The sequence below is a fragment of the Borostomias antarcticus genome, assembly GCF_949987555.1.
Source record: "Borostomias antarcticus genome assembly, chromosome: 24".
Lineage (NCBI taxonomy): Eukaryota > Metazoa > Chordata > Actinopteri > Stomiiformes > Stomiidae > Borostomias > Borostomias antarcticus.
In genome coordinates this window covers 6440444-6451937 of record NC_140257.1, presented here as the reverse complement: position 1 = coordinate 6451937, position 11494 = coordinate 6440444, and the positions used below count along the sequence as shown (strand labels likewise).

The 11494-nt window shown below is 42.1% G+C and overlaps 2 protein-coding genes across 2 annotated transcripts in view; both read right to left on the bottom strand.

The window, feature by feature from the left end:
• saga (S-antigen; retina and pineal gland (arrestin) a) overlaps positions 1-1088 on the bottom strand; it is a gene marked incomplete at both ends in the record, with an annotated part of 5928 nt that extends 4840 nt beyond the window's left edge. The window contains 2 exons of the mRNA XM_084458184.1: positions 386-446; positions 1041-1088. Coding sequence (XP_084314310.1) covers positions 386-446; positions 1041-1088 — 109 coding nt within the window. The remainder of the gene's footprint in view (positions 1-385; positions 447-1040) is intronic.
• Positions 1089-7704: 6616 nt separating this feature from the next.
• cldn15la (claudin 15-like a) lies at positions 7705-10921 on the bottom strand. The gene is made up of 5 exons (XM_084458390.1): positions 10419-10921; positions 8799-8963; positions 8371-8452; positions 8160-8273; positions 7705-7989 (listed from the first exon to the last, which is right to left on the bottom strand). Exons 1-5 carry the CDS (start codon positions 10633-10635, stop codon positions 7911-7913), a joined length of 657 nt encoding a protein of 218 aa, XP_084314516.1. The 5' UTR covers positions 10636-10921; the 3' UTR covers positions 7705-7910.
• Between the last annotated feature and the right edge of the window lie 573 nt (positions 10922-11494).

Below are 11494 nucleotides of genomic sequence, written 5' to 3'. Positions count from 1 at the left end.
TAAAAAACTGAACAAATTAAAGGGTATTTTGCTTATTTATGTACAGCATACAGGTACCATGTAGGCTACAATACAGTAAATGCTCAGTGTTATAATAAGATGATAATCAATAATATCATCATGAATAATGAGCCAAATATATGACAAATAAACTTAATTGAGAATCCAAACTCCAAACAAATTATTGAATCCTGTGGTTGAGTCATCTCAACTGCTCATTGGTTCATTCATTTATTGTTAACTTCTTCTTTAATACATGAAGACTGAATGCACTTTTGGATTATCGAAAACAGTCTCATGGATGGCTTGATTTTCTTAATGGTTGATGATTGGTTATGTTGGTTTGTTTGCTTGTCATTGGCTGGTGAACTGAGAATGGACTCACCCACTGGGTCGACAGAGTCCACACGGTCAAAAAAATCCCTCTTTCCCATGTAAACCCCAACCTGGAAGAACGCAAAACACACAAGCTGAGGCCTTCACCAGGAAGCCTACATGCACATGCCTATGTACACACACATACATGCACCCCCCCCCCACTCCCCACACACACACACACAACATATATTTGTACACTAAATCTTTGACATAGAAACCAATCTTTTTTAAATAAGTGAATATAGGCCATAGAAAAAGTTTGTAATTCTTTGTATATTGTGTATAAATTCTTTGTACAGTATATAGCATGTTTTGTATATCATTTTAGTGCATAGGAATGAAAATGAAAGCAAAATGGTAGCATGGCCCTGGGTATTGTATAGCAATGAGACATAGTGACATAGTTATGAGAGATGATATGAGCTCCTGTTGAGATATGGGTACTATGCAGATACAGTTTTTTTTTTTAAAGAAGAGAATTATGTCTTTAACTTGTGTTATCTGTTATAGTACAACATCCCTTTGACAGTGAGCAACATTAATGCTTCTGGGTTTCTTACGGCATTCTAGTAATTTCTAGTAAATTATCTGTAAGGGTCTCATCGTGTAATGAAAGCATTTACTCTGATAATGGTGGGCACAGCCAGGCAAACACCACTTACTGATTTGTCCTTGGACATCTTCTTGAAGATTACGCTCTTTGGACTCATGGTGACAAAGCTGAGAGCCCTGAGTCGGTGAACTACGTGATGAAGGGACAGAGACTATTACCTGGTGCAGACAACACACTCACACTGTTGACAATGACACCAAGTTGCGCAAAACACTTATGTCATGAATAGATGAAGAAATACATCATCGTTTCCAGCAGCAGTTCCCACGACACATTCCCACGTTCCCATCTCACTCAAAAAGACCACAACCTGCCTCGTTCCATTAACGTGGAAAGCGAGTGAAACCACACTCGCGCGTAGGCCGACAAACTCATGAAAACACTCCTATACATCGACATCCATGTACACACACACACACACACACACACACACACACACACACACACACACACACACACACACACACACACACACACACACACACACACACACTCACCTGTGTTGCAGGTGAAGGAGAGAACCAGAGAAGCACACTGTTGGAAGGAGCCTCTATTTGTACCCCGGTCCCTCTCCTTGTCCTGTCTGGTAAGCTGGATGTGAATGAAAGCACCTTTGCTTCAGCCAGAACACCAGTAGACAGACAGGCACACTAACTCAATGAGGGACAGATGCAGACCTCCTGTGGACCATACCTGTCTGAGAGGATCGGATTTGGTTCCCCTTGCTCAGCATAAGGGGAGATTAACGGGGTTGGTGTGTGGGGGGGGGGGGGGTGAGGACGAGAGAGAGATGGGCAACACAACGCATGCTCTCCTCTCCTATCTTTAGCCGAGGGTTGGACACAGTGGAGCTCAATCCCCCGCCCCCTCCGGTATGTTCTACGGATTAACAATCTCACACTCCTCTCATCACAAGGGATCTGTGGTGGTGTAGCGGTCTAAGCGTCAGGTTCTGGTGCAGCTGCCCACCTGGGTTCGCACCGTGCTCTCGCCAGATCCCAATATGGCCGGATCCCACAGGGGAGTAGCACACTGGGCCTCCGCTCCCGAGGGGGGGTAGGTTAATTTGGGCAAGGAGATCCGTCGCTCCACAGCGCCCCCGTCTGGTGTGGGAGTCACGGTCGCAGGCCGGAGAGAGTCAGGGAGCTGGCTCTGTCTTCTGGATCGGCAACCATTGGGTTGTGCGACGGTCCCTCCACAGCAGTGACAGGGGACAGACAATTGGACAATAGGTGTGATTGGCTACCAAATTAGGTGAAAAATTTGATAAAATCTGAAACAAATTTACATTAAAAAAAACACTCCTCTCATCACATTTCATCTCCTCTCATCCATAGCCATAGACAGACAGACAGACGGATAGACAGATAGACGGATAGACAGATGGATAGATAGATAGATAGATAGATAGATAGATAGATAGATAGATAGATAGATAGATAGATAGATAGATAGATAGATAGATAGATAGATAGATAGATAGATAGATAGATAGATAGATAGATAGATAGATAGATAGATAGATAGATCCTCTAAGCTGTAATCTCTTGTTCTCTCTGTCAGCAGGCTGAGGTCCAGGCAGACAAAGGTGGATTACAGAGGTCACTATAATCATCTTTATTACTTTGGGGATTACACACACACACGTTTGGATATGAGCACACACGCACACACACACAAACAGATGGGTAAAAATACATCAAAATGTATTTTGATACAAAATACCCCTCAAATAAATGTATCAAAATAGAATACAAAATACTGGTGCCAGAAAATGTATCAAAATACAATACATTTATTTTGTATTTTAAAAATGTTGTATTTAAAAAAACACTTTTTTTTTTTTTTCTCTCAATTTGGTATAGCAGAGTATTCAGGTCTGGGCTACATGGTATACACAAAACTCTGGTGAACGCCACACAAAGGGAGACCAGTCACAGAATGTCAGTATAACTAAGCAAAGCCATTAAAAGACAACAGCTTGATTGATTATGTATACATATTTTTTATTAATGGGACTTAACAGCCCATAAACATTGGCTTTGTATCAACAAGAATATTCACAGACACTGTGATAATCACATATGAATAGCATCACAAATTAGGCCTATGTTTACTATAAAAGCAAAATAAATAATTAAAAACAGTTGTACACATGTAAAGAGCCTAAATAAATGACTGTACATCAAGTTCTGCCACAGAAAAATGAATAGAAATAAAAGATAAAAAGTAAATGAATACAAAAGTGAACAGGTAACTTAACAAGTGAGTAGCCAACTTCTCTTTTACTGTAGGCATGGTAGCCTACTTATTTCTCTTTTGTACATTGGCCAGTGGCATGGTAGCCTACTTATTTCTCTTTTGTACATTGGCCAGTGGCATGGTAGCCTACTTATTTCTCTTTTGTACATTGGCCAGTGGCATGGTAGCCTACTTATTTCTCTTTTGTACATTGGCCAGTGGCATAATAGCCTACTTATTTCTCTTTTGTACATTGGCCAGTGGCATGATAGCGTACTTAATTCTCTTTTGTACATTGGCCAGTGGCATGGTAGCCTACTCATTTCTCTCTTACATTGGCAAGTGGCATGGTAGGCCACATAGTTCTATATTACAGTACGCGTGAACGCGCAAAATGTAGGGGTAGGGCCAAGGGCTAGGGCTAAGGGGGGGGGTATTGGGATTGGGCCTTCTGTGTCTCATACAGTTTCACACATCTTTATGACATAATACTCCTTCCATTTTGGTTATTGAGATCCAATCACTGAGTAGCCAGTTTAGTTGACTTTAAGAACAATTAACTTTTCAAATATTTCTGGTGTTAGCCGCCTCCTGTGCGGATGGAATATTATTCCTGCAAACGTGAACAGTCTCTCAACCGGAGCTGAAGGGGGGAGGGTTGTGTTAAATCGAACAAAAAGGAGCTTGATAAGTGGGTTCTGCTGAACAGAAAGCAGATCTTTTCTGGTGTCCTCCAGAAAACGAAGGGTCTCTAACTCAGCTTTGCTGTGGCTTGTGATCTCCTGTCTTTTCTGGACTTGAGTTTCTTCAGCTGAGAAAACAAAGAAGTCATCTTCCTCATCATCTTGGTTGGAGGAACCTGTTTCACTCTCTGACACCAGGCCAGGATCTTCAGCTGAGTGGAGCATAAGCTGCTGGATTTGCCTCCTTTCTCCTTTCTGACAATCGTGGTGGTAGCCAGCGTATTTTGAAGAATGGGTGAGTGACTGTTGCCAAGATGGCTTCGTTCACATCCGTCTTCAACTCCAGATAACTACTGAACCTCTTCTCAAAACCTACCAAGATGGCTTGTAAAAGGGGAGAAGTGTGCCTTAGGTTGGAGGCTTGTAGGTTATGGAGTGTGGATTGCAAAGCAAAAAGGGTAGGGATGAGTTCACCATAGTAGCAGGATATCTGACCCTGTAGCCGATCTATAGCTACTGCAATAGGTCTCAGGATTTTGCCGTACTCTTCCAGGTAGTCAAGCTCCACCTCTTTGAATGGAGGGAGCTGAGGCTTTTCCACCATTTCAGGTAGTTTGTCTCTTAGAGTGGCCAGCTGATTCAAACTGCCATACATAGAATTCCAACGTTTTGGGCATGGTGTTTTCAACTGTTCTTTTGTCACTTCTGACAGGAGCTCTGTCATCTTGGGTCTTTTTGATGCATTCCACAAAGCTGAGCTCTTTCCCATGGCTGTGTGGTTCAGACGGGAGAGTGTGGGAGAGTCCTTCATTGCCTGCTCTGCATCAGTGGTACACACTGGTACACAAGTTCAGTGTATGAGTGGCACATCTCACATGAGGTGGTAGGATGCACTGCACCTTCAGACATTTCTTCTTCTGAAGCATTTATGGTTACAAAGGATAGTCCATCCTCTTCTGTCATCATTCTCGTCTTCATCTGCGACAACAGATATGTTGAACTCCTTAAAAGCCTTTACAAATGTGACCAATTGTCAGTCACTGTTGCAATGATGTTTTCATTCAACAGGACAAATTCTGAGTGGATTTCCTCCAATATCTCAGCAATGCGGTTGTAGTTGTGTGGACTTGGGAAATGTCTGCATGCGAGAACGACTGATTCATGTTCTGTTGAATCTGGCTTGATCCAGTGAGCTGTTATGCCCATGAAACTAGTCTTTGGACCAGATGTCCGCAGTGGTGAAAACATATTGCACCGTCTTCAGTTTCTCTTTCAGATCACTTTTATTGGCATTGAAATCTGCTACTATTTTCCTTCTCAGTGTACGTCTGGAAGTCACTGTCAGATTGGGGTTTAATCCATGAATCAATTCAACAAATTCAGTTTGTTCAACTGCATTCCCTTCACTATGTACAAAGTAATGAGAGAATAAAGTTTACCCTGTGATACTATGTGTTCAAAAAGGCAGGTCGGCCTATAGGGGGTGTTTGTCTTTTTGGCACTATAATTAGGCCTACACTCTGTCTTGTGCCTTTCAAAATCCTCAAGACTGTCAGGGTGTTCAAGTCTCTTCAGGTAATTTTGAAATTTGATTTGGCTAAAAGAGTTCCAGATATTACTGCTTTCTTTTTGGTGTGGAGTTAACACTCTACATGCTACATACTATATAGTACATACTGCATCTCGCATACTACATGCTATTTAGTACATACTACTCCACGAAAACATGTTTAGTATGCCAGATAAATGTAGCATGCTACTCGAGTTATCCAGTGAATGTGACAGGCTCTGGCTCGCATATGGTTCATGTTAAACTTACAACAATTTTGAGCTAGCCAGGCATTTGAGTTGGTCATCCAACAGGTTCGATCCTCACCTTTCTGTATAAAACTGTGGAATGGCTGTGATAATAATCCACAAAATGTTCTTCCTTTGCCTCGTTTAGCACCAGCTGCAACACTCGCCTCCAGTAGCTTGTGCTTATTATTATTGGCGTTGGTGAGAAGCTTGTGCAGTGGAGGGGTTCTTTTGGAGGAGTTAGCCGTTGGATTTTAATGCTTAAATTATGCTAGGCAACTAGTTCCCAAGCTTGTTTGATAATGTTATTTGATTCAGACATAACGTAGGCTGCCTGGTAGAGTCCACTGACCAGTTGCTGGTTAACTATGAGAGGCAGGATCCCAGCCGACCGTTGCATCCTCCCAACCCGCAACGGAGGGTTATCAACTGGGCTGGGACTCATCGCTTACCAACAACTGAGCCAATTGAGCTAAAGGTAGTTAGCTAGCTGATCGTAAATTACTCAAACTGAATAAATATGACACCGATAAGCACACCGATGCCAATAGTTAGCTTAATCTTGATATAACTAAGACATCTGCTAAAATTTTTTTTTTCCCACCGACAGATTAAGCTACAGTGTCCACAAACATTTAAGCTAGGTTGGCGAATTACTGTCGTCTCAACTTCCACCAATTTTAACAAATCGGAAACTGTACAGCTACGTGACATTTCACTCAAATCACCATCTTGTTTCTGGAATAGCATCCTCTCGATGCCTGCTACATTTTTGGGGTAATTTCTGGAATATGTAGTACATACTATATAGTACGCCAGATGTAATAGGCACAATTTTGATGTAGCATGCTGCATCTGGTGTACTATATAGTATGTACTACATACATAGTATGGACAATTACTACACACTAGCCTAGACAGCATGCTAGCGTCATCGGCATGTTAGCATCGATCGCTAGCTTGAGATTATAATTTACCTTGACAGACAATCCATTGAATCTGAAGATCTGAAGTTGTGAGCAGCGTGGCACTGGTAGTGTTGGTCAATTTGCATCCACGTGATGCCTGTCAAGTCTGAGAGCTGCGCTGTTCACTGTCCACCAGCGGTCTAGGTAGCTAAACAGCAGCAAGATAGACAGCTAGTTAACTTGTTCACTGTCTACAGTCTTTGGAGCACTGCGCTCAACTTTTTTCAACTGAAAAAAAGGGAACAAAAGCCTCGGGACATGTGCCCTAAAACATTATTTATTGTTACATCCAATATTATAAGAATATTGTATTATTTTAGTTTTGTTTTTTATTCGTGGAGAAAGTATTTTGAGTATTTTAAATACAAAATTACTCCACTTTGTCCTTACATTTGACTTTTTATCGGCCTTATCAAAAACAAAATATTCCAAAGTAATTGAAATACGTATTTCAAATACAAGTAATAGAAATACTCCCCATCCCTGCACACACACACACACACGCACACACACACACACACACACACACACACACACACACACACACACACACACACACACACACACGTGAGCACCTCAGACCAAGCCAACCGAGTAACACAGTTGGCTGCGACTCACTTCATTCCATCATTACGTAGACACACTCTAAACACACTAAAACAAACTCCTTCTTTCTGTCTTAAACACAATAAAACAAACTCCTTCTTTCTGTCTTAAACACAATAAAACAAACTCCTTCTTTCTGTCTTATAGATGATTCTGCACATGTATGCATATTATGTGTAGCATCGTTTACTCTGACATGATGAGACCTCAAATTGCTTTTTACATACATGTACAGTATTAATTTTACCTCAATGTACATATATCCATTTTTAATCTTTATTTGTATTTTTATATATATATAGTTACAACTACTCTTAAGTACAACTACTACTATTTCCAATCTGACAGACATGGTATGATGAAAGAAATGCCCAAATTATATATAAAATTTTATACAACTTTATTAAGAAGATTCACAAATTCCACACAAACTGATCACATTACAAACTCATAATTCCAAAGGATTTAAAATCCACAATTGTACATCAAAAACCTAAAAAGAAATAACAAAATTCAGGGTGACAGGAGACAAATAAATGGGGTGAGAACAATGAGAGAAGTGAAGGTGTTCAGCATCATTAACAGAGTACAGTAGTAGTGTGGAGGTAGGGAGAGGATGTGGTCTCAGACGTAAGCTTTGACTGAGTCAGGTTCGGACCTGGCGGTGGCTGTGTAGATCTTCTGAGCACCTGAGTAGTAACCTCTGCAAGAAACACACACAAAACAGAAGTCAGAAAGACAGACAGACTAAGCAAAGGTGGAAAGAAAGCACCTAAAATAAACTTTACTTGAGATAATGTTATGTAGCGTTTAACACGGGGTAGTGGTTTGAGAGATTGTATTGATGATCATCATCGAAGTGTAACTTCTTACGTTTTTGGTTTTCCAGCGGAGACCCTCTTACAGGCACAGCAGAGAAGAGATCCTCCCAGCATGCCCAGACAAGCCCCGCCCCAGCCCATGAACAGGCCGGTGCCCAGCTCAAACCTGCCCACAAAAACAACGAAAAATGTTATGTTTTCCTGTTGTGTTATATTTGATTTTGTGGCTATAAGCACGTGATCCTCAGTCCACAACCACTCACTTGACGCCTCCAAAGAATGGATTGTTGAAATCCTCCACTACCCTCGTGGCGTACCAAGACACGGCGACCATAGTAGAGAGACCTGCGGGAGATAGAGGCTTTGTTTACAATGTTTAGTGATACAATATTCAGTTCCTAAGCCTAATTTGCCTGCTAAATGTGTGACGTGGCCATACCTAAAGATCTGATCAAAATAGCATTTGGTAGGTAGGTGGATAGGTACTTTGTTGATCCCGAGGGGAAATCACAAACTTGGCACACTTTTGTAACACTATAAATCTAGCTTCTATTTGGTATAATCAGGATAATTTCATTCAGGAATATCCTGGCTGAGGTAGCTGTCTCATGAGATGGGTCATTCAGGAAGTACCAGGGAGAAAACACTGCGCCTTGTATAGATGTGGCAGATAAAACAACCCAGAACTCACCGGAGAGAATGGAAATGATACCACCAGTGATGGCGATCTTGGCCTTGGCCTGCTCAGTGGTCGAGCCGATCTTAATGCACTTTAACCCCAGGAGAGTCACAATCATGCAGGCCAGTCCCAGGAGCAGGGAAATGATCATCAGAGCACGGCATGCCTGCACATGGCCTGAGAGAGAGAGAGAGAGAGAGAGAGAGAGAGAGAGAGAGAGAGAGAGAAAGATAATGAGAGAGAGAGAGAGAGAGAGAGTTGCAACAGTTGCAAAACTGCAAATTCTTGCTAAGGTGAAATCTACTTACAAGGGAATGCAATGTATTTATTTTCCATGATTTTACACTTAAAGAGATACGGTATCTCCAGAAGTCAATGAGTGTTAATACTAAATATAATAGGCTGCTAAGCTAAGAGGTCAAGTTTTCCAAGAAAGAAAGATTTTCCAACTGTTCAATCAATTCTGCCCTTGTATTTCTTAACAAGCTGCATAGTAAAACTCATTCGAACTGTTAATTGCTGTTGTAAAGACCAAAGACCCAATAACTCAGCTGGATGTTTGCCCGCCCGCCCCTTTTTATTTTCAAAAAATGCAACCCAGATCAGCGGCAGCAGCACGTAGGCCAGGTAGCGGGGACTGCCCACTGTTCCGACATACCCTTGATCCGACGTCTCACTAGTCCGAAATTTGTTCACCGATCCTCAGACATCCCATTGTTCCGACGGCTCAAGAGTCCGACCGACAATGGGATGTTTCGGACTAGTGAGACGTGGGACTAATAAGATGTCGGAACGATGGTATGGAACCCAGCTAGCAGCAGCACCCACACCTGGAAGACCTACTTCAACCAGAGCTCCTCCCAGGTTATGACGAGAGCACACTGGAAAGCTGGCCTACATCACAAAGTACAATGGCTAAGCCGACCCTCTAGGTGCAAGAAATTATCACATTTGAAATGAGGACCAGTACTGAGGTTTCATCACGATAATTAAAGCATCAGTTTTCCACTGGAAAAAAAGGTTCTACTGTATAGTTATACTTTATGAAGACAATAGCCGAGAAAGGTCCATCCTTCTTTTACCTCCATTTTCCTATCAGAGGATTATGAAACAAAATGGCACCCACCACTAAAGATAACACCTTAAGACCACACATCAGTGCTATCCAGGAGGAGAGACGGATTTATAAAAAAGACAGACCAAGCCCTCTATTATGACTGTAGATGTAAAACAGATGGAGACTCGGAAGGAGACTGTCAATAAGAGACTTAAGTCCACGGTACAACAATGACTTACGTAGCAAGTTTATATAGGCGGTAACAAAGTAGTTCCAATTTCCATCACCTTTGAATACCTCAAGTTGAAACAGACTTCAGGTGATTTTTCTGGGTGTTTTTAACCTCAAATCAATCAAAAGAACTGTTTTTATCAGCAAATGCTGATTATATGAAACAATCCATGAGAAAGTAGGCTATTATTAAAGTCTCTACATGTTTCGTAAATAATGGGATCCATACATCTTAAAATAACCACAACTTGACCATAACTAAGCCAATCCAACTGTTTCTAAATGGCAGGTTTTGGTGTACAGTATGTGTCATTGTGATGGGAGTTCAGAGTTCAGGTTCTTACCAGGCAAGGCGAGCAGGGATTCAAAGTCACGGCACTCGGCGATGCCGGAGCTGTCTTCGGCACAGGAGTGCCACAGGTTCTCATATTGCCGGTGAGAGATGATGACGCTGCCAGAGACGGAGGACACCTTCCAGTAATCGTTGGCAAGCGCTCCACCTGTGACCAGCCAGCTAGCTATACACAAGAAGAAACCTGTCGCTTCCACGGCGGTCGACATGGTCCAAACGTTTCAGCACCAAACACACTCAATAGATACTAAAAAATACTAAACAACAGGCCAAATGACACTAAGGGGCCCAGAAGAAATTTCAATGGCTGGAAAGTTTCCCACACAAAAAAATATAAATTGGCCTAGTAAATCCAGAGATACGGCCAACAAGTAACACTCTAATTCAGAGGTGACAAACCACAACACACTCCTACGATGTGAAGCACAGAGGACTGAACGAAGAGGCTCGAGGGTTGTGAGCGGTTGTTTCTACCCAACCGTTATGCCTTGTATATCTCAGGCCCTCGGCTGTGACATGAGGACTTTACACCCTACTGAGGTCATAAACCTCTCCCGGCCGCACCCTGCTGGCCCCTGCTACCCCGCCTCCACCCCCCTAAACTCACACTGATCATGATGACCACGATAATAACGACAGACCTCACCAGCCACACCTAGACCAACCTCGAAACAACTGTCACTTCTTTAGGCTCATTGTCTCCAACCTGATGATGATGATGATGATGATGATGTGGTCACTTTAGCCTTTCCATTTCCTGCCTTTTAGGGGAGAGATCAATGCCTCCTCATCACTTCAGATGGTTTTGAACTTTTTCCTCTCATGGTCATTTTTCTGGTTCCTAATGCAACAGCATTGAGCAGTAAAATCAATCAAGGTTATGAATGATACGTTGGTGTGTGTGGGGGTGGGGGGGTGGGGGGGTGGGTTGTGGTTATAGACCTTTTCCACAGAAATGAATACTGCTTTACTGAATATTTTAGATTTAGAAAATATATTCTGCGATATTGTCCTCCGTCTTCCATTAACATAATCAATTATCTGGTAGCCAATACAATCTATAAAAAA

What these genes read in the sequence shown, in the direction of transcription:
- cldn15la (XM_084458390.1), bottom strand. Translation starts at nt 10,635, where the DNA reads ATGTCGACCGCCGTGGAAGCGACAGGTTTCTTCTTGTGTATAGCTAGC. An exon ending in TATCATTTCCATTCTCTCCG is followed by an intron (nt 8,453 to 8,798) that starts GTGAGTTCTGGG and finishes TATCTCCCGCAG; the next exon opens with GTCTCTCTACTATGGTCGCC. An exon ending in CCATTCTTTGGAGGCGTCAA is followed by an intron (nt 8,274 to 8,370) that starts GTGAGTGGTTGT and finishes TTTTGTGGGCAG; the next exon opens with GTTTGAGCTGGGCACCGGCC.